A 22,894-nucleotide genomic window follows, 5' to 3' on the forward strand; every position below is an offset into this window, starting at 1 on the left:
AGAGGCTCAGAAAAACAGGGGAAAGTGGAGCTGAGGTTTCTACAGAGAGAAGGAACTCCCCGAAATATCGATTCCAGCCCACATTTAATATTTTTTAAAGACTGTAATTGTGATAAAATATACTTAACGTAATATTTACCATCTTAATCATTTTTAAGTACAGTTGGCCCTTGAACAACACAGGGGTTAAGGGGTGCTGACCCTCCGGGCAGTTGAAAATCCACCCTCCATATCCACAGTTCTGCACCACAGATTCAACCAACTGAGAATCATAATACTATAATATGTATCTATTGAAAAAAGAATCCATGTATTAAGTAGACCTGACAGTTCAAACCCATGTTGTTCAAGGGTCAACCGTATAGGGTTCAGTAGTATTAAGTATATTTACGTTGTTCTGAAACAGGTATCCAGAAATTTTTATCTTTGCATGACTGCAATTCTAGACCCATTACACAACTCCCCTTTTCTCCTGCCCCCAGCCCCTGGTAACCACCGTTCTACCTTCTGTTTCTATGAATATGATTATTTTAGATATTTCATAGAGATGAAGCACACAGCATTTGCCTTTTCATCACTGGCCTCTTTCCCTTAGCATAACGCCCTCCAGGTTCATCCATATTGTAGCATATGTCAGAATTTTCTTCTTTTTTAAGGTTGAATAATATTCCGTTCTATGTTTATGCCACATTTTGTTTATCCATTTGTCTGTCTGTGGACACTTGGGTTGCTTCCACCTTTTGGCTCTTTTGAATAATGCTGCTATGAACATAGGCATGAAAATATCTCACTGAGGCCCTGCTTTCAATTCTTGTGGACATATACTCATAAATGGGGTTATGAATCATATGGTAATCCTATTTTTAATTTTTTGAGGAACTGCCATACGGTTTACCATAGTGGCTGCAGCATTCCCAGCAGTGAGGCACAAGGGTTCCAATTTCTCCACATCTTTGCCAACACTTGTTATTTTCTGGGTGTTTTTTTTCATAGCAGCCATCCTAATGGGTGTGAAGGGGTATCTCACTGTGGTTTTGATTAATAATTAGTGACGTTGAGCATCTTTTCATGTGCTTCCTGCCCATTTGTATATCTTCTTTGGAGAAATGTCTATTCAAGTCCTTTGCCCATATTTTAATTGGGTTATTTGGTTGTTGTTGAAGTGTAAGAGTTCTTTATGTATCCCGCATATTAACCCCATATCAGATATATGATTTGCAAATATTTTCTCCCATGCCATATGTTGCCTTTTCACTTTGCTGACTGTGCCCTTTGATACTCCAGCCCACATTTTTAAAAACAAGGAAAATATGATAAAATGAAGAAAGAACCCAGCAGGAATGATGCCTGGGGGCCTCATTAGGTGATTTCTCCAAGTCCTTTGAACTCTGTGTTCTTGAATTCCAGTCCTCCTGGTGATGTTCCCCCCAAGCTCTTTGTACACTGCTTTGCCTTTACCCCGTTAGCTCCAAACTGCTTCCAGAGAGAACGTGCCCCATTCTAAGTACCACCTGCCTTCAACACCCCATAACTTTCTTGCTGCTTCCTCCATGCCTGTGAGATGTGCCTTTTCATCCTGCAGCATCTTCAGCCTTGGGTGTTGTAATACAGCATCCTCAAATACACTTGCAACCTCTCTTGCCCTCCCAGGCAGAGACGAGTTTAAACTCTGCTTTTGTGGCAGCCATAGTGGTGGGACTGAGCGTAGAGGCCATTTGATGGAGGTATCAAAATTTCTCTGAGAAACAAGGTCTAATGGAAAGACCATCAAACCATCACTTCCTGGCCGTGTGACTGTTGACAGGTCACTTCACCTCTCTGAGCCCCCATTTCCTATCTGTAGGCATGAGGATAGCACCCCGACCCTGCTGGGATTTGATGAGCCTTGCTCGGGATAAAGCATGTGTGGTGCCGACTCAGTTCCTGGCGCATCTCTGGAGAGCTGGGCCGCTGGTAGTTTCTCCTTCTGGGCCCAGACCCTTCATCCAGAAGGAAGCTCACCCAGCCAGGGCCCGGTCCACACAGAGGCTGCACAGCGCTGAGGGGCGGGAACAGAAGTCCCTCATCCGCTCCTGGCCTCTGGTAGCCCTGTGCCCCAAAGAGCCCAGGCTGCGTGAGAGGCTGCCACTGCCCAGCAGGAGGCCCCCAAATGTCCCTCCCTCGGTGTCACCTTTCAGGGGCCCTCAGCTCTCCCTGGCCTGGAGTTCTTCCTATCCTCTGACTCACTTCCCTCTAACCAGAAATAAAACCTTTTCTCCCTCACCTTCCCACAGATTTCATCCTTTACCAAGCCCTGTAGATTCCCTGTCCTGTACCTCGGCACTGCCATTACCCTTGTCCGAGCTGTTATCAGTTCTCTCCTGGATCAAGGACGTCAATGCCCCGGGCAAATGCTCTCCTTATCTCCTGTTCCTGTGTCCCTCCAGTCCAGTCTCCACAGGGCAGCAGCAGAAATGATCTATCTACAACTTTTATCTGGTCATCTCTCTCTCCTGCTTAAAACTTTTAAATACCTCCCTGGGAGCTCTTCAAAGGGGAAGTTCAAACTGCCTAACGTAGCCTACAGGCCCCGTGTGTTCTGGCCATATTGGATTTCTTTCAGTTGCTCCAACTAACTTTTCTCAGGGCTTTCACATATTCTTTCCCCTAACCTGGAACATTCTTCCTCCCTCTGGCTTTTATCCATCTGCAAGTTTCCGTTAAGATGTCACTTTCTCTGGGAAGGCTCTCCTAACTCGTCCTCAGGCTGAATTAGGTGCCCCATACGATTCCCCTGCCGTTTTGCATTTTCTCCCGTCACACTGTGTTATCATTACTGTCTCCCTTAGCTAGACTTGGAGCTCTGTGAGGTCAGGGGCCATGTCTGTTTACCCCCTAGGGCCCAATACAGTGCCCAGCATGAAGCATGTTGTATGTTTGTCAGATGAATGAATCCCGATTTCCCTTTGCAACGCGGTCTTCATCCACTCACTCCCCTGCCCTCTACACCCCTCCACCTCACTGAAGGACTTTCTGATCCCCAGATACACTGGACGTGGATCAGACCCTTTGCCTTTGTGCAAACAGGTCTTTCTGGCTGGAAGGCCCCTGCCCCCGCCCCCCAACTTCAAACAAACTCCAACTTGTTGAAGCCTCGGCTCAAGTTTCATCTCAGCGAAGCCCGTGCCTGAAGGGGACCATTAAAATAAAGATTTACTCTAGGCAGGGTAATTCTTAGCTCATTCTTCATCATTAATGCTTTATTATTCTAACTCCAATATCTAGCAGCCTTCATTAGCCCACCCCAGCAGTCAGACTGCCCCTCCTCTGGGATCTCCCATCTCCTTGCAGCACCTCCATCATGGCGCTTACCCAAGGTTTTGGGTGATGGTTTTTTGTTTGTTTGGTTAGTTGGTTGGTTTAATTTAGTTTAGCTTAGTTTTGTTTTTTTTTTTCCTGGAGGAGGTAGGAGGACATTGTGTGACCTTAACCCTCCTGGCTCCTTGTAAGGGGACCTTGGCTCATTTCTTCAATTAAAATGAGACATAAATTCTGTCCCCTCCCCCATCCTTTGTCCCCTCCCTGCTAGTGTGTCCACTCATTACTGAGACAAACCAGGGCTGCTTCCCTTTCAGGAGGCATCATTTTTCCAATTAGCCTTTGATTGGAAACAGTACCATTACAGCTGGGCTGCTTTTAGTGACTGCTGGTGATAGGCAGCCTGGCCATGTGGAAAGACCACTGGCCCAGGAGTCCCCAGTGCTAGCTCATCTCTGCCTCTACCCAAGTGTCTGAATGGGTAACTTCCTTTCCTTCCCTGGGCCTCAGTTTCCTCCTCTTCTGAACGATGAGGAATTTGAATGTAATGTTTTGCTACTTAAAGTACGATCCGTGCACCAGGAGCATGGAGTATCCGTGGGTAACTTGTTAGAAATGCAGAATCTGTGCCCCACCCCAAACCTTGTAAATCAGAATCTTCTTTTTAACAAGATCCTCAGGCGATTCAATCCACAGTAAAGTTTGGGAAGCGCCGGGAACTTCGCAGATGAGAGAATCACTGAGGCTCTTGTTAAACATAGTTTCCCCGGCCACTGTGCTGGAGCCCTAATCAAGTGGGACTGGGATGGGGCCCCAGAACTTGTATTTGTGACAAGTATCCCATGTAACTCACATTCCTGAGGAAGTTTGGGCAACATTGGACAAATGGTTTATGAGGGCCCTTCCACCTTTGACATTCTGCAATTCTGTGTGCAACTGGTTCACCACTGAGGATAGTAAATAGTGGTACATAATGCAGACCCCTAGGACTTACCCTTCTTTAAATTGGGTATTTTTAGAAGCATCTAGGGTTGTGCAGGTGGGGGGTGGAGGGAACGAAGAGGGGTTACAACAACTTAAGCCAAGTCTTCTTGGTTGGAGAAAATCAGTAGCCTCCGGGGTTCAAAGAGAAATTACCTACTTACTCAAGACTGTCTCCTTGAAGCAGGCTTGATACAATCAGACTACCTGAAAGACCCTCTTGGAGCATTGAAAAGGGAGGATTAGAGATAGACGGGGCAGCGTCTCTTTCACGCTGGCGATGGGATCGAGGAGACGGGGCCAGAAAAGTTGACAAGGAAACCTGGGGAAAAAGCCTCTCCCGGAAGAGAGTCACATTTTCCAAACCCTCATTGAGGATGTGTGTCCTGACAAGGGATGTTTTCCCATTTGTTGAGTGTATTTATATAAAAACTTTAAGAAAGGTCTAAAAACGAAATCACATTTAGTTATATGTTTAACAAATCACCTTTATTTGGAAAAAGAAAAAAATTACCTAAGATCAGGACGGCCCTGGAAAGTCCAGGATAGGAAGTCGCCAGTTTTTCTCCATGTTGGGATTTGTTTTTCTTATAAATATGCCTTAAGTTCCGTTGCTGGTAGGTTTTGGCTACGTCTGAGATTTAGACAGGTGGAGAAAATGTGGAAGGGCATTCAGAGGGTATTTTTCTGGGCAGAGAAAGAAGGGTAGACTCTGTCAGCAAGAGTGAAGTGTGAATGAGCACGGCACAGCCAGAGCCCGAGTCAGGGGAGGAGCTGGATAAGAAGGAGGCTGCTGAACTGTCCAGAGCAGAGGACCAAGTCTGGGCACAGCAGAAACTAGGACAGAAGTGCACAAGTCGGGGCTTTCCCTTTTTCACATTATCCCATATACCCAGTCCGGCCACCAGATCCTGATGCTTCTATATCAGTAGCTCCCTCCTCTCTACCTCCACTGCTCTGGCCTTAATTCAGGTTCTTTTCATGTCCCCATCTGGACTCTTGCAACAGTTGCAAAGATCCATTCTCAATACGTCTTTACATATGCAAGCTTGTTCTCAAGCTTGAAAAGGCCGTCTTTCTTCAGAAAACTGAATATAAAGAGATCTTATCAAAGTTAACAGCCTAGTTCTACTGGGCAAGATGCAAACTGCTCTAATTCAAACGGCCCATGAGCTCCTGTAGGCTACTTAGATCCTCACTGAGTCCTGGTGAAAAGGAAGTGGAATTCACAAGAGCAGGGGTTCTCAAACTAGAGAGGTTCTCAGAATTCTCCAGAGAGCTTATAAAAACAGGAATCGCTGGGCCCTACTCCCCCAGTTTCTAATCCGGTGTAGGACCTGAGGATTTGCATTTCTGGCGAGTGCTGGGTGGTACTGATGCTCTGTGAGCACCTTGAAGGTAGAAACCCTGCGTTATCTCTATATCCCCATGGCCTTCGCATAGGGTCTGGAGTGTGGGAGGCTTTCAGTAGCCACTGTTGAAAGAAGGAAACCATAAGAGAGAGAGAGAGAGAGAGAGAGAGAGAGAGAGAGAGAGAGAGAGAGAGAGTAGTACTCCTAGGAAGAACTTCCTTCAAATACCAAACACCTTTTTTCTTTCAACTTAGCTCATACTGGTTTCTCCATTTCTCCATTCTTTTAGTCTAAACCAGTGGTTGCCAAACTTCTAGAGTTCACAGATCATCCAATTCTAAGAAGAAAAGAAATATCGATTTGATCTGAGCCTCTCCTAGGTTTACTCACTTTTTCATTTGCCTTGTTAGGACATTAAAAGACAAACACACACGTGTCTTCTACCATGACCAACATTTCATAAAAGAAAGAGTATTTTAATAAGAAAAATGTTAAAAGGCTAAGATCGCAAAACAAAAGATAGTCCTTTAAATGGAGTACATTTCTTTCTATGAAAAACCACACGATATTTCCTTAGTTTTCTCTTTCCACCATAATCTGGTGAACGTTTTATTACAGATTACCATTAGGTGCTGTACCAGCATTTGGGAACCACTGGTCTAAACCCACCCAAACTATAATTCCTCCCAGAACGCTGTGTACGGGGCCTATAACCTTGCCACCTCAGGTAATTTTTGGTTCTCAGGGAGGGCCATTTCTCATGCTATTCCGTCTGCTTGGAATGCTCGCTGCCCACCTGGAAAGCCCTTAATCTGTTCTCAAATCCTGCCAGTTCCGTGATGTTTTCCTGACCTTCATCTTCCTGGGACATTAATTGTACCACACTTGGTGTTTCCACAGCACTCGCTCGTTTGCACTGGGCTCATTTATTAACAGGTCTAGACTAAAACTCCTGGAGTCCTAAGACCAAGACCTCGATCTCGCAGATACCTTGGCAGGGAACCTGGAACATAGTCATTTCTCCAGAGATGTTTTGATAAAAACCATGAAAAGGAGCCGGACTTGATCTGATGCGCAATAGACAACGATCATAAGTTCCTGGTCAGAGGAATGACACAATCAAAATGATTCTTTAGAAAGATTTTACTTGCAGTGGAGACCAGGATAGACCAAGGTGGGAGAAAGTGACATCATGAGAAATCAGTGATGAGAAGGGCCTGATGATATTGGGAATGAACACTGGCCTGGACAGTCTTGTTGTTGTATCTAACTTTTCTTTGGATTAGGAACACTAAGAAGTCCTCCCCATATACTTTCATTGTCTCCACCAGAGTGATGGTCACGGGGCTAGTTGATAAAATACTGTATGGAGGAAGTATCCGCAATCATCTTAGTCCTTGCGAATACCTAGGCTGCTGGCATCTTTGCTTCTCCAGATACAGGTCAGATGGGAGCTGTAGGGTTGGCCTGCACAGTGAAGTTGGCCAAACTGTTTTCCAGGATCTCCGCCTCCTCTTTCTGTGCCCTTTCCTCCCTCCCTCTCCATCAACCTCTTCACAAGCCCTGTACCTTGTGTTCTGTTAATGAAACCCTATCTGAGAAAAATATTCAATTTATCACTTACGCCTGAAGGTGACATGATACGTAGGTGTTCCCTCTCCCAGAGAGTAGCTGCACATCAACCTACGGAGGGAGAAGAGCTACACTGTCCAAGGAATTGCAGGCAGCAGGTAGAGGTATTTTCAAGGAACCCACATGGAGTCTTTCTTGGGCCACTGAAATCACAGTACTAGAAGTGACCACCTATGCCGTTGGCACAGACTGACCTTGGCCAAAGCATGGTAAGCATAAAGAGTTCATTTGATTCCTGCTCAACTCTGGAAGGGAGATCTGAGATCATATATGTTGCAAATGTGCTGTGCTGTTAGTTATGGTGTTTCCATCATACATTGATCCTCAGCTTCCTCGTCTATAAAATTAAGGGGTCAGATAAAATATAATATAAGGTCTAAGTTTTTCTGCCAGCTTGGAAATTTTGTGGTTATATGATCATCGGTTCAATGCTTTAAAAAAAAAAAAGAGAGAGAGAGAGAGAATGTCAGCCAGAAATATTGAAATCAAATTTTATTTTTGGAAAATGACATTACACACATCTTGCAAATGTACACAGAAATGAGAATGAAATGAAGAACAGAGCTTGAGAGCCAAAATGATTGCAAGAGCAGCTCCGTGGCTGCCCGGTGTTGAACGCTGTGAATCCGCAGCACTCACAGTTCACAACACGTTACACACATGGGGAACTTCTCTAGACTTTGAAGTCCTCTGACCAAAGAAAGCCCTCATCAAATTGCAGAGGGAGGAAGAGAGGGATATTAACAGGCACAGGAGATGAAAAGGGTCTGCTCCAGCTGGCTTACACGGGCCTCGCCAAACCTACCAGTCCAAGTGGGAACAGCAAACCATAAAGGAGGATGCCTTCTTGGAACACTGCTTTTGAATCACAGCCTAAGAGCGGGCTAGGCATTGCGTGGGAAACCAACAGCAATGCGTATAAACCCAGGTCCTTGTCTTTTCTGGCTATAACTATTCTAAAGGGGCAGCTAAAAATCCCTAAATATCTACTGTCTTTCTCTGTTTTCCTTTTCTGTTTTAAAAATAGTTATTGGTCACTGGTCAAGCAGAGCCTTCTGAGGACCTCTGAATATTTCAAAAATTCTGCAAGGATAAGGGACATCTTTGTTCACTGTCTTTAGATGATATGTGATTCTGAGAACTATTCAATTCTGCAGTGTCATCAGATGGCCAAAGAGGCTCCCAGGTTGCCATGATTTTTATGCAAAGGGGAGCCGGCTCTTTGATCACAATGCCAATCCTTGGGAAATGGTCAATAACTACTGAGAGAATGTTGAGAAATATCTCCCCCCCCCTTTTTGGTTTGTTTGTTCTTTGCTGACTTGACTTGGCAAAAATTATTGGCCCCTAAATCAGTTATTTACAACCGTAAGACACCTGGGAGCAGCGGGAGGGAGAAGGCAAGGGAGGGAAGAGGGACCACAAGGAAGAATATATTCTTTTCAGAGGTTAAAATGAGTTATTTAAGAAATGTGATGTACAATACCATGCATTTACTCTCCAAAGCTAGTCACTAGCAAGCTAACGGCTCTAACACTACAACCACCAATTACAGCTGTTTTGCTACAGTAACTGAGTTCTAACTACAGCTATAGGGCAGAAAGGGTGGGCTGTTTCCATTTTAAACTTTCTCCCTTTGAAAATGGCCATAAAAGTGTTTTCTGTACAAGTTTAATGGCACAAAAAGGTGACCGAAAACGTTTTAAAGAACTTACCACACATGAGAGATGTGAAATTCAATCAAAACATGCATTAGTTGTGTACAAGTCATAAGGGATCATTGGCTTCAAGCTGCAATGTCTTACAGGACCGTACGTTGGAGACATTTTGGTATAACCTCTTACTTGCTCAAATCCCTTCAAGAGAACTTATAAAGAAACGGCATTGGAAAGGGCATTCCATACGGCATCGCTAAGCAGTGACATTCCCAAGGGCTGTGCACCCTGTTGAATAAATTAGAACCTACAAGATGGCTTCTTTAGTTCCATTAATTACTCTTATATGGACTGCCTGCACAGGATCATGAACAGTTGGCGTCAATAGTAAATGTTTAGGTGGATTTAGTAACAGAAGGAAAAATACAATTCAATTATGTGACTATTTCTTTTTATATTATGGAATTGCTAAATACCCTTAACATTTAAACCAACCCCAATTGCCTATCAGTTTAACTTAAAAAAATTCAATATTTGGTAAGCCTTATGTTTATAAGGTTATTATAGAGAGCTTATTGTGTAACAGTAAAACTTTAAACAAATTGTTCCCCCACCCAACACCAAATGACAGGAGAAATTACCTGTGGTTTCTCACTATATTGTATTGCAGCTTTTAAAGTTATGAGCAAATTAAACAAAATCAATTCATAGTATTTAGCTGATACGAATTCATAGGTGGATTCTGTTCAGCTGATTATTTCTCTGAGCACACTTCACTGCTCCACAAAATGGTGGACTAAAAGGAACCGCAAAGTGTTCTGTACAATGCCTGGAAGGCAAAAACCCAAAGATACGTGAGTTATAGGGAAACTGCTTGTGAGGATCTGCTTCGGGGAATTACAACTGAAAATGTTGAAGAAAGGGCCAGGATCGGATTGATTCCCACCAACAAACTTCTAACGGGACTCAGGTAGGATCAGGGCTCGTTGAGTCTGGAAATAACCTCTCGTCACCAAGGCAAAATCACAGGGCTAAGAAGAGGCATATGTCCAACACCTAGATAAGGAGGAAGGAAAAAAATTAAAAAGGGAGAGAATAAAAGAGAGAAGAATTGCAGAGGACAAAGGAGAGATGTTTGTACTGTGGAAAGAGAGCGTGATAAAACAGAGTATAAAACTGAGAGCAGATATGGTGAAGTAGAGAGAGAAAGAAAAGACTAAGAGATACGCAGGGGAGGTAAGGTAGAGAGTGGCCAAAGCCATTGATTTCCTCAGGTTAGTAACCCATACATGAACAGTTCCAGTGCCTCTAAGTCTTTGTCTTAGTTTACAAGATGTTTGCTCTGACTTCTGTTGTGCTATCTGTCCTCTCCCAATTAGTCTGTCGTTCTCATCTGGAGCAGGAAGATGCCTTAATTCCCAATGAGAATTCCATACTCCCCTAGCCCCGGGCGACCAATGTAAGACAAGACTGCTTCTGATTCCAGAAGATGTTGAAGCCTATAGACTAAGGAATAAAAAGTTAGGCAGTTAGAAGGGGTAGGGGCTCAAGAGTCTTGTCATATGATAACCGGTGTCGCACTGCCTAGGCCACAGTGGGAGGCCTGCTTGGATCCGTAACAGAAAACAAGCAGGAAGAAACACCAAGAGGCCAAGTATAAAGACCACACTAGATCTTTGAGGATGGAGATAAGCTTGGGGACCAGAAGAGGAAGTCACCCTCTCCTGAAGAGACAGGAGGAGCAAAATTCTTTAGCCAGACATACTGAAAGACCGGCTGATGGAGAAGGAGCCTTCTGGTCTCTGAAAAGAAAAAGTGGAGGGGGCTGGGAGAAGCTGTCAAGTCTCAGTCCACAGTAGGTGGCCCGCTGGAGCCAGTGCTCTGTGCATTTTCCTCCCTAAGGATGTATCTTGGCTGCTGTATGGCGAGAACCTCCAGCCTTGTATCTACTAGGGAAGTGACTTCTGCTAGCCAGAGGAAGAATAAAATTGGGAATTCATTTTTAAGAAATGATTTGTGTTCTCTTGGTCCATGATAATAGTGCTTAGGGCTGACTAAGGGTAATCCACTGAGGGTTAACAGCACTGGACTGGGTCTGGGCCACCAGAAGCCAGAGAAAATGTTGGAGATGTACCTCCAGCCAAAAGGTAGGCGAGAGGAATCAAGGCAGTATTCTTGCTCCAGGTGGTCACAACTACGAAGAAGAGGAAACCCTGCATGGAATCGCAGAACAGTGGATGAGGCTACATATGGGGTCTCCTTCTTGGGCAGAGGCAGAAGTGTGACAGCCTCAAAGTTTCATACCAGGAGAGAGACCTAGGAAGCCCAGCAATTGCAAGGCTCCATGGCTACACAGGTCTCAGGTCACTTCCGGCATATCAACGGCTAGGCCTTTATTCTATCTAGTTTCCTGGTACTAAAACATAGGACTCTAACCCCTCCCCAGTCCCAGATGAGCTTCAAAACAGTGATGGTTTACTTAGGAAGCCAGCCTAGGCCTCAAAGCCAAATCTCTTCATGCAATGAAGACAATACATGAGTGAGGCCTGGTCTTCGAAATCCAAGTGGCCCCATGTGGCCAAGGACAAGTTCCAATGTTTTTTTTTAAAAGAAATATCCATGCTTTTTATTCCCATGGCAAACTGGACAGTGAAGGAAGTCATTCAAACCCCACTGTCCCAGTGCATCAGCCTGGGGAAGTCTGTAGGCATAGATGTTTTTGAGGTGCGCTGAGCTTGGGGAACATTCTCATCAGTGTGCTGGAGCTCATCTTGGAGAATTGGGCATGCTTGTGCCCTTGGTAGATGCATTTTTAAAAAAGGATAAGCTATTTAGAAAAAAATCTGAGGGGGAATGGGGACATGTCCATCCAGAGTACTGAAGGGACTAAGAAGTAGACACAATTTTGTCCAAGGTAAGCACTGGATTGCTGGTCTAAGACTTGGGTTGGGTGATTCAAAGAAGGATCTAGAGGCTCAGACCCCTTCTTCTTGCCTTCTTCTGATAACAACACATCTCCTTTGAGGTTCCTTGGTTACTTCTGATTGAGGAGGAAAAGCAGGAAGGAGACAGAATTTCCTGAGGAGTGGGGTAAGCCCAGAAGGAGGTCTTTTGGAACTCAACTAACGAATACCTAGTTCCCAGGAAGAACCTTGCTGTGAGGAAAACTACGTCTTCAGACCTTGTTGCCCTGGTTTCTGCCATGGAAGGCCACAGGAGCAGTGTACACAAGAAGATAAGTATGGTGTGTACAGCACATAGCTTGCTATTTTAGTGCAAACACAAGGAGTCAATGTTTAACATCAGCCAGGGTACATTTCAGTCACAAAGCCCCTTGCTTATACCTGGAAACTGTCCCCATCAGGGCAGGATGGCTATGGGGACATTGTGGATGAGGGCAACCATGGTAAGGTCAGCTTATTTTCTCTAGTTTGTCTCACTCCCATATTTTAAAAGAAATCATTGCCAGTGAATGATAGCCTCACTCATTTAAAAAAATACTTCAAAGTCATCTCAGAAAGTCAGGATGAACAAAGCTATTATTCTTCCCTCCCTTCCTCTCTCCCATCCTTCTTTCCCCTGCTCTAGGAACAAGAAACATTTCTCTCAGCCTACAAAGACCAACCAGTACGAGATGAGATGAAGTGAGCCGACAGGGGACACCAGTCTTCCCCCATCCCATCTGAACAGGGAAGGAGCTCCGGGGGCTGTTCTGAGGGCTCCTCAAGGTAGGGCAGTGATCCCCTGTGTTGGATAGACAAGGTCAGCAATCCCACTGTTCCTGTTGGTCCTCAATGCCTCCTTCTCTTTGGGGACATCTGCAGTCCATGTGGATGGGAACCATGTGAATATAGGGAGAAAGAGCCATATTAGGTTGCTGGGTGGATTTCCCACTGAGATCAGGGCAGCGGCACATGGCTCCAAGATGCAACATGACCCTGGGAAAGAATTCTCAGGAGCCTAGTGGAAGGCAATACAGTTCAGCGGGAAAAGGCCTTGGAATAAGAGCCAGGAGATGTGGGTTCTAATCCTAGCTCTGCCCCTAGCCAGCTGTGTGACCTTGGGGAAATTACTTTACCTCTGCATCTCCGTTCCTGGCCTGAAAACGAGGAATTTGGAGTAGATGATATGATCTTAAGGTTCCTTCCAGCTAGAAAACTCTATGATTCAATCTAGGCTAACACTAAAGTCCTTAAGGACACAAAGCAGTCATGCTAATGGCTATCCTTTCCAAAACAGTGAAGAGAAAAGGAACTTTTCTCTCAATTTACCCCTAGTTAACACTACTTATGAACTTGTTCAGCCCAGCCCCATATATACATTTTCCCTTTCTTTGTCCCTATTTCTATTTCTGTAAGGAAGAAAAATCAGGAGGTAGGAACAAGCAACAGATGGATTGTGTGTGTGTCTGTGTGTGTGTCCTAGAGGGAGGGAGATTGGGGCAGGGGAGTGGCGGCAAATCCTTGCTGAGTAACGTGCTACTTGCTGCCTGTGCAGAAGGTAACACAATGGGACTTTCGTAGTAAAACTGGGTTGGATAAAATTGAGAACCAATGACAGGGGTGAAGGTGCTCAGTAAGAACCAGATTTCTTTTTGCCTTGAAAATGGGCCAATTTAAAATGCAATTGTTAAAGGCTTGAATTTTGAACTATACCAAACTCCCCTAAAGTGGCAGTACAGAAACATTTCCTTATAATTGATTTTTTTAAAGGTAGAAATTCTATTATTTTTTTAAAAGGTAGAAATTCTATTATTATAGAAGACAATAATAGGAATTGTTTGATTATTATAGAAGGTTGAAAGATCATTCTAAAGAAAATACGGCCACTGAATATTTTCTAATGGTACTTATGCCACAAGCAGGGGAACAAGGGAACACTCAGAGGTGTAGCATGGACATGAGGAAATCTGAGTTTCTCCTCTGGTCCTGCTCTCTACCAGTAGGTCATTTGGCTGCCTCAGCCTGCATTTCATCTTAAATTGAAGGAATTGGACTAAATGAGATCTGGGGAAAGATTGTGGGTGAAATCTTTGGGGAATCGGGCCAGCAGTTTAGAAACAGACCTCCTACCACTCTCTACATCCTCCACCCCAAGTACCAATTTTTCCCAATTAACTACAAATTGCTCTGGCAGGCACTAAGCAAACCTTGAACTTCTAGAAAGAAGCAGGGGGTAAGTACAATGGGCTTCTTAATGGTTTCTAACAGCCTACAAATAAAGGAGAGGGGCAAAAAGAGATTCTCATAATTTTGGGTTCTTCAATGACCAGTTTTACCAGGAATCAATACTACCAACATCTGGGCTTTCCTTGAACCAAAACTGTTTTATGTAGCTAAGGACACCTGAAGCTTGTCTAGGGGCATCTGATCTACCCCTTCCATCACAAGTTTCCTCCTACCCAGTGCACATCAGCAATGCCACCAAGTTGTCACTGATCCACGTCGGGGTGTCCTGTAATATCTCCTAATTATGAAGCAGCTGCACACACACACACACACACACACACACACACACACACACACACACACACACAGCAAGCTCATTCTAGTTAAAGTGGAGGAACAAATGCAAGTCATTCAATAGCCAAACGGCAGCTTGGCTTCAAATGCTGCGCCTTTCCAACTATCTGAACAATTACAAAGAAATAAGGACATCTTCATATCTGCTAAAAGCAAACACAGAACTGGCATGCATGGCTTTCACTTAATTTAGTTGCCTTTGCTATTATGGGCTATGATTACAGACAAAAAGCAGTGTTATGAACCTGTACCTCAAAGACTGAGAACTATTTCAAATGATCAGTCCTTAGCAAAGAGAAATCCTTTCTAGTGTTAAAAACAAGTGAAAGGACTCTCTGTCTTCAGTATGAAATATCAGGATTATAGATAAAAAAGAGCTGCTTAAAATATGCCATAACATTTCATTTAAAATATAATCAGAATGTCTGGTCCACATTGAAATTACTAATGTAAGCGTAACTGTTAAAAAGTTATCAAAAGACTGATTCTATTGAATTGGCCTCTGCTATTCGTTTTGTTTTTTCCTGGAGGTTTCTGTTTGGCAGTGACAGCATGATTTCTAAACTACGTTCTTCTTCTGCATTTTTTTTTTTTTTGGTAAATTTTCTGCATGTGTTTTTTAGACAAAAGAAAAATCACCAGTTTATAAAAAAGGAGCCTGAAGAGTTTGCTCCTGAAATATAGACACGAGGTTTTATAAAAAGGATATTGGTTTCTTGCTATAAAAAGCGACCGAAAGGTGTCAGACCTGAAAACAAATTCTCACAGTGTTTTCAGTGTTAGCTGTTGACAAGGCATTCAATAGAACAGAGATAGATGGATACCGTACGGTTTGTGTTAGACAGCCTCCTAGAGGAATCAGGTATATGGAAGCCGCTCACCCCCAACTCTTATTAATTGCTTATTGATTCTAAATTGCCCCAGTGGAGATGTTGACAAGGAATTCACTGTGCTGTATAAACACTACTGAAATGTCTACAGTGTTTTCCAATTTTGCCTGGTTTCTTTAAGGTAGCCCTGCACCGGGGTCCTAAGCATCTGGTGTCAGAATGACAAGTTGCTGGTGTTTCTCTCTCCCCCTTGACAGCCGGAATTGGCGCTAAACAACAAACTGGGGGTTCAGTCGGGAGTGAAGAGCCAGGCTGGGGAGCTGCCTTGCCGTCTTCCAAGGATCCTCCAGCATTCTTGAGATGGGGAGACAAGGGGCACTTGTATTTGTCACTCTTGGATTTGCCAATGAGTTTTCTTCCCCCACACACACATCTTAAGTGCCATGTATGTAAACAACTTTCTACAGAAGGAAGACTGTCATGTATGAGCAAAGTGAGACGGGGAAAAATAATGCAGGCGCCTAAGTATTCAATAGAAAGGTCATGGACTAGCACATTTCGCATCCTTGGAAAGTTACCCCAAAGGATGGTTATCAATCTATCTCTTATAATTGGTAACTGTGGATCAGTGGCCCAGATGACAAATCACAGGAAAATAAACCCAACATATTACAGTGTGTTTTTAAAAGTAACAACAACAACAACAAAATAAAAACTTGAAAGCACCAATAGCCCTGTTGGACACTTGAGCAGAAGTACCCTATTGTAACAGTAAGCTTGTACTCTGGACTCTGAACATTCTCCTCCTTCACATGGAATCACCAAGTGAGTCTGAGTCATCCAAGGACAGAGGCAGGTACAGGTCCTGTAAGAAGATAAGAGATAAAGTTAACTCTCCTTTTCTTAACATCTTGGGCTCTGGAATGGGCAAGATTATACGGATGCTTTTTCAAAAACTAATATTTTCTATAATTTTTATTTTGAAATAATTATAGATTCACAGAAAGTTGAAGTACAGGGAGGTAGCCTCGTACAATGTACCCTTCATTCAGTTTCCCCCAGTGGTAACATCTGCAGTTTTCCACACACTCGTGTGTGTGTGTGCGTGTGTGTGTGTAGTGTAGTCCTATGGGACTTTACCATGTGTATATTTGTGTGACCATCATCACAGTCGAGATACAGAACCGTAGCCTTGCCAAAGGGCTCCCTCGTGCTACCCTTTTATAGCTACATCCACCCCTACCCCATCCCTAAGCCTTGGCAACCAATATTCTGTTCTCCACCTCTACCATTTTGTCATTTCAGATGTTATACAAATGGAATCACACAGTACATTACTTTTGGGGATTGGCCTTTCCCATCAGCGTAATTCCCTGGAGATTCAGCAAGCTGCTGCCTTTAACATAGTTCACTCCTTCATATTGCCGAGCAACATTCCATAGTGTGGATGTACCACAGTCTGTTTAACCATTCATCGGTTGACGGGCATGTGGGATGATTCCAATTTTAGGCTTTTACAAATAACACAGCTATAAACATCCATGTACAGGTTTTTGGGTTAACATAGTTTTCACTTCTCTGGGATAAATGCTCAAGAGTACAACTTCTAAGTTGTGTATTATTGCATGTTTAGTTTTGTAAGGACTGCCATATGTTTTCCAGAGCGACTGTACCATTTATATTCTCACCAGAAAAGTATTAGTGATCCAGTTTGTTCACATCCTCACCAGTATTTGGTGTTTTCACTACTTTTTATTTTAGCCAGTCTTGTGGATTTGTAGTGATACCTCATTGTGGTTGGGTTTTTTTTTTGCAGTACGTGGGCCTCTCACTGCTGTGGCCTCTCCCGTTGCGGAGCACAGGCTCCGGACACGCAGGCTCAGCGGCCATGGCTCATGGGCCCAGCCGCTCCGCGGCATGTGGGATCCTCCTGGACCAGGGCACGAACCCGCATCCCATGCATCGGCAGGCGGACTCCCAACCACTGCGCCACCAGGAAAGCCCTTCATTGTGGTTTTAATTTGCATTTCTCTGATGACTATGACGTTAAACATCTTTTCACGTGCATAGTTGACATCTATAATTCCTCCTGAGTTCAACTGAAGAAACAATTCCTCAGAAATGTTTCTTCATGTCTTTTATTCATTTTCTAATTGGACTTTTCTTATTGTTGAGTTTTAACAGTTATTTTCATATTCTATATACGGCTTTGGTTAGATATGTGGCTTGCAGTCTGTGGCTTGTCTTTTCATAACTTTTGCATGGTCTTTGACAGAGCAAAAGTTTTTAATTTTGATGAGGTCCAATTTATCCAATTTATCATTTTTTTCTTTTATGGGTTGCACTTTTGTTGTCAAATCTAAGAACTCTTGGCCTAGCCAAAGATCAGAAGATTTCCTCCTATGTTTCCTTTCTAAATGCTTTACATTTACATCTATAATCCATTTTTGAGTTAATTTTTACATAAGATATGAGGTTTGGGTTAGGGGTCATTTTTTTGCCTAGGGACATCTAATTGCTCCAGCACCATTTATTGAAAAAGCTATCTTTCTTCCACTGATTGACTTTTGTACCTTTGTCAAAAATCAGTTGTGGATGTATATCAGTTATGGGTTCATTTCAGGCCCCCAGAGAGCTGCCAGGCCCTGAACAAGTGGCTAACCCAGAAAATGTACCCCATCACCTAAGTCCAATTTATTTCTTAATGCTTCCAGTTCCCACCAGGAATTAGGATTCATGGCTCCAATACTGCCCCAAGCCTTGTCTGTGTCTTGGGGAGATGGGATGATATGGCATTGTTTTTTTCCCACCGTTCCCAGAGCTCTATTTGGAGATCCTTGTGATTACTCCTGGACTTACTTCACCCATTGTCTAAATCAGAGCTTTTCAAATCTCTCTCTCCATCTCTCTCTCGCTTCTCTTTTAAATTCTCTATTCAAATGAAATTTTTCTTGGAAGCCAAATATATGAAATAAATAAAAGTGTAGTTGTTTTGGTTGAACCAGACATGGGGGAGGCAGAATCTCACCCATCCCCAAATGAAACACAGTTTGAGAACCACTGTTTTCATTTACATTATCAGCAAAATACTAAAGGAAACTGGAAATGTTAGGGTCAAGTCTCTGGATATTTAAGAGACTCTCTTTGGTAATGGAAACAGAGAACTTCAGTAGCAGATAGCCCAAGAAAATTAGAGAATGCAGCTTCTCCTTGAGGTAAAGGAAAAAGTGAAGATGAGGAAGGGGGACAAGAATGGGGAGGAGAGGGACTTACTTATCTAACACAGAATGCTTTTTGCTGAGAAAGAAGGGGCAGGAAGTCTGTTAGGCCGCTTAGAATGGAAAGAGAAGTAAAGTGTATTCAGAAACTTGAGGTCTTACTCCTGGTTAAGTAGTACTGTGACATTGAATAAGTCTTTGAGTATTGGTTTCTTCATCAAGAAAATACAGAATGTACAATCTGTAAGGTCTCTACCAGCTCTGAGGACTCTTAAAGAAAGACTGATTCATTAAAAAACACAACAAAGGCAACTATAGCAAATAGATACATTTCTCACCAACCCATAATCCCTACACTGTAAATCAGGGGTTGGAAAACTTGCTCTGTAAGGGGGTAGATAGTAAATATTTTAGGCTCTCTTTGCTGGTCACATATGGTCTCTGTCACACAGTTTGTTTGTTTGGGTTTTGTTTCTTTTACAATGCTTTAAAGATGTAAGAAACATTTTTTACTTCAGGGGGCCATCCAAAACGACCAGGCCATACACATGATTTGGTACTCTTGCTCTAAACTACCAAACAACATTGCTTAGAAAACTGATAAACAGGTAGGAAGTACAACACTGACGAAACAACAGGAGGACAATAAAAAACACACATAAAATTGAATTGAGGCAAAGTGGCATACAATGGAGTTGCATCTCTGAAGGCATTCAGTTCTCCATAAATTGAGTAAAGTGAAAATTGAACATAGTCAAAGTATCTTTGAGCTCTAGACTTCAAGAATAGTGGAGAAAGACTCTGAAAATCTACTCCTACATAAATACAAGTAACACTGGAAAAAATTGTCAAAATCAACTTTTTCAGAACTCTGGAAATTAACCAAAGGCTTGCAACAATCCAAAAAATGTTTATTCAAGAAAAATGGCCTAATCTCAGTAAGAATACCGAAATTTGGGGTGCTTTAACTTGCCCTATTTCTATTCTCCCTCTCCCCAGCTCCAGGGTATCTCTGAAAACCAACAGCCTCACAACTACAGTCTCTGAAAAAAACCTAGCAGCCACTGGAGGATGCAGAATAGGCTTGGAGCTCCCCCAAATGCCCTATTCCCAGAGAACTGTCACTATTTGACTTGTCTGGTAGCTCCCACTTGTGGGGCTCTTCTTTATTTGACCTGACTCAGAGCACACTCACTGTGAACAGCCTTTTCAGGGAGCATTAATCAGCTGCAATTGTTTAAAATCACAGCTGCCTAACGTGGGGGAAACAGTTGGGGCAAATGAAGCTGTTCAAAACCTTAAAAGGAAAAGCTGGAGAATTCATGTCCATAGGGGCCTTTGAAAAGTTCTGAAAATATTCCCAGGAATCTCTAAGGCCAGGCACATGTTCAGGACTGGGTATATTCTCAGAAAAGACCTGAGAAGTTCCTAATCTCTCACCTCTGGTTGGCCTTGAGGCCCTGTGCAAACAGCAAGTGAAGCCTGAGGCAAGCTGCCTGACGGAGCATTGAAATCAGGCTCCAACACACACACACACACACACACACACACACACACACACACACACACACACACACACACACACACACACACACACACACACAGCCCTTCAGCAAAGGCTGGGAGACTTATTGGATCAAAGCATTTAAGGAAATCTAGGAAAATTATCCTTCAAGAATGAAGGAGAAATCAACACATTCCCAGATGAACAAAGAAAGAGCTAGCAGACACGTCCTATAAGAAATACTAAAGAGAATCCTTCAGGGAGAAATGAAATGACAGTAGACAGCAATCCACATAAGAAATAAAGAACACTGGTAAAGGTAAATACATAGGTCAATACAAAAGAAATTATAAATTAATTTTTCTAACTCTTTTCTTCTATTATCCAATTCAAAAGACAACTGCATGGACTAGTAATTATCAAGATGTGTTGATGGACTTATTATGCATGAAGATGTAATTTGTATGTGAATAGGAGCACAAAGGGGGGGAGGAACAGAGATATATCAATACAATAGCAAAAATTTTATATAAAGTTGAAATTAAGTTGCTATTAATCCAAAGTAGATTATGTTGAAATGTTAATTGTAATCCCCAGGGCAACCACTAAGAAAATAACTCGAAATAAAATTAGTAAAAAATACAACAAGGGAATTAAAATGGTATACTGGAAAAATATCTAAGATAAAAAGGGCAGAAATACAGGAGTGAAGGGACAAAAAGAAGACATAAGACATATAGAAAATAGCAAATGGCAGATGTAATTCCTAATTTACCAATAATTACATTAAACGTAAGTAGATTAAGCACTCAAAGGAAAAGGCAGAGATTGGCAGAATGGATTTAAAAACATTCAGCTCTATGTTGTTTGAGACATAATTTACATTCAAAACCATAAATAGGTTGAAAGTAAAATGATGAAAAAGATTTACCATGCAGTTAGTAACCAAAAGAGAACTGGAGTGGCTATACTAATATCAGAAAAAATAGATTTAAGACAAAACTTGTTACTAGAGACAAAGAAGGACATTTCATAATGATAAAATATAACAATTAAAACATATCTGTGCCTTAACAACAGAGCACCAAAATACATGAAGCACGAAATGACTGAATTGAAGTGAGGAATAAACAATTCAACTATAATGGTCGAAAACTTCAATACCCCACCTTCAGTAATGGATAGAATAACTAGGCAGAAGACCAACAAGGAAAGAGAAGACTTGAATGACAGGCACTACAAATAATTACACATCTAATCTACTCCATCCAACAACAGCAGAATACACATTCTTCTCAAGGTCCCATGTAATGTTCTACATGACAGATCATATGTTAGGCCATAAAACAAGTCTCAATAAATCTGAAAGGATTTAAATCATACAAAGTATGTTCTTCAACTACAGCGGAATTAAATTAGGAAGTAATAACAGAAAGATATTTGGGAAATTCACAAATATGTGGAAATTAAACAGCACATTGCTAAATAATCAATGGGTCAAAGAAGAAATCACAAAGGAAATTAGAAAATACTTTGAGATAAAGGAAAATGAAATAACAATATACCAAAAGTTATGGGATGCAGCTAAAGCAGTGTTCGGAGGAAAATTTATATGAATTGTTCAGAATATGCTAACTCACAGAAACAGAGAGTAAATTAGTGGTTGCCAGGGGGGTGGGTGGAGGGGGAAGAGGCTGTGACTACTGATGGGCATAGGATTTCTTTCAAAGGTGATGAATACATTCTTGCACAGCTTTATGATTATTCTAAAAACCACTAAACTACGTGCTTTAGAAAAGGTGAATTTTATCTCAATGTTATTTTAAAAAATAGTACTTTTGAAAATCTTTTACATTGACAATTGAATACTTTTAAAATTTTTTTTATTGAAGTATAGTTGATTTACAATGTTGTGTTAATTTCTGCTATACAGCAAAGTGACTCAGTTATACATATATATTCTTTTTCATATTCTTTTCCATTATGGTTTATCACAGCATATTGAATATAGTTCCCTGTGCTATACAGTAGGAGCTTGTTGTTTATCCATTCTATATACACCAGTTTGCATCTGCTAATCCCAGACTCCCACTCCTACCCTCTTCCACCCCCCTCCCCCTTGGCAACCACCAGTCTGTTCTCTATGTCCCTGATTCTGTTTCTGTTTCATAGATAGGTTCTGAATACTGTTTATATGATTCCTGAGCAGGTAACCCTATATAGCAATATGCATGTATTGGTGCATAGTGTATACAGTAATATTCAGTAAATAATGATGTGTAGAAACGTAAGAGGCGGTTTTGTAGCAATTTTGCTCTATGACTATATTGTGACCAGTGATGAATTCCATAAGTTAAACTTACACATAATGCAAGTCCACTGTAATAGAAACAGCACAGGATTAAGAGCCAGGAGACCTAGGTCCTAAGCCTAACTTCCCCTTTCAGGGTCTTTGCTTCTGTATCTGAAAATTGAGGAAGATATAGACTATAACATCTTTAAGTTTCCTTCTAGCCCTAAAATTCTATAAAATGTAACTTGGATCATTACATTTTGTTTTTCTCTAGTTATACCAAAGCAAGGGAAAGGAGGCAGGCACTACCAAGTTAGTGAACTCCCTGGGCATTTTTCAGGCAGCACACAAGGGCCTTTTCATTATGGAAGCCACTTTGGGTCCCACCGCACTGAACCACTGGGCTTCAGCATTCACCCCTGTTCTGAGTCATTCATGTAACAGATCCTTCAGTGTAGCTGGTTGGTTAGTGGAAATAATTATCCGAGAAAGACTGTTCCAGACTGTTATCTCAGAGGAAGAGGGGACAGGCCTGGGAGTAGCATTGGGAGGCGACTCCACTTGCAGCTGCTGTGACTTGGAATGGGTGGGGTGAGGCACAGGCTATGGA

General features: G+C 42.4%; 1 protein-coding gene across 3 annotated transcripts in view; it reads right to left on the bottom strand.

The window, feature by feature from the left end:
• Positions 1 to 16,077: 16,077 nt before the first annotated feature.
• DCX (doublecortin) overlaps positions 16,078 to 22,894 on the bottom strand; it is a gene marked incomplete at both ends in the record, with an annotated part of 110,415 nt that continues 103,598 nt past the window's right edge. For all 3 annotated transcript variants that reach the window (XM_082681742.1, XM_082681741.1, XM_082681740.1), the window contains one exon: positions 16,078 to 16,134. In XM_082681742.1, coding sequence (XP_082537868.1) covers positions 16,078 to 16,134 — 57 coding nt within the window. The remainder of the gene's footprint in view (positions 16,135 to 22,894) is intronic.

This window comes from Grampus griseus, assembly GCF_964374135.1.
Source record: "Grampus griseus genome assembly, chromosome: X".
Classification (NCBI taxonomy): domain Eukaryota; kingdom Metazoa; phylum Chordata; class Mammalia; order Artiodactyla; family Delphinidae; genus Grampus; species Grampus griseus.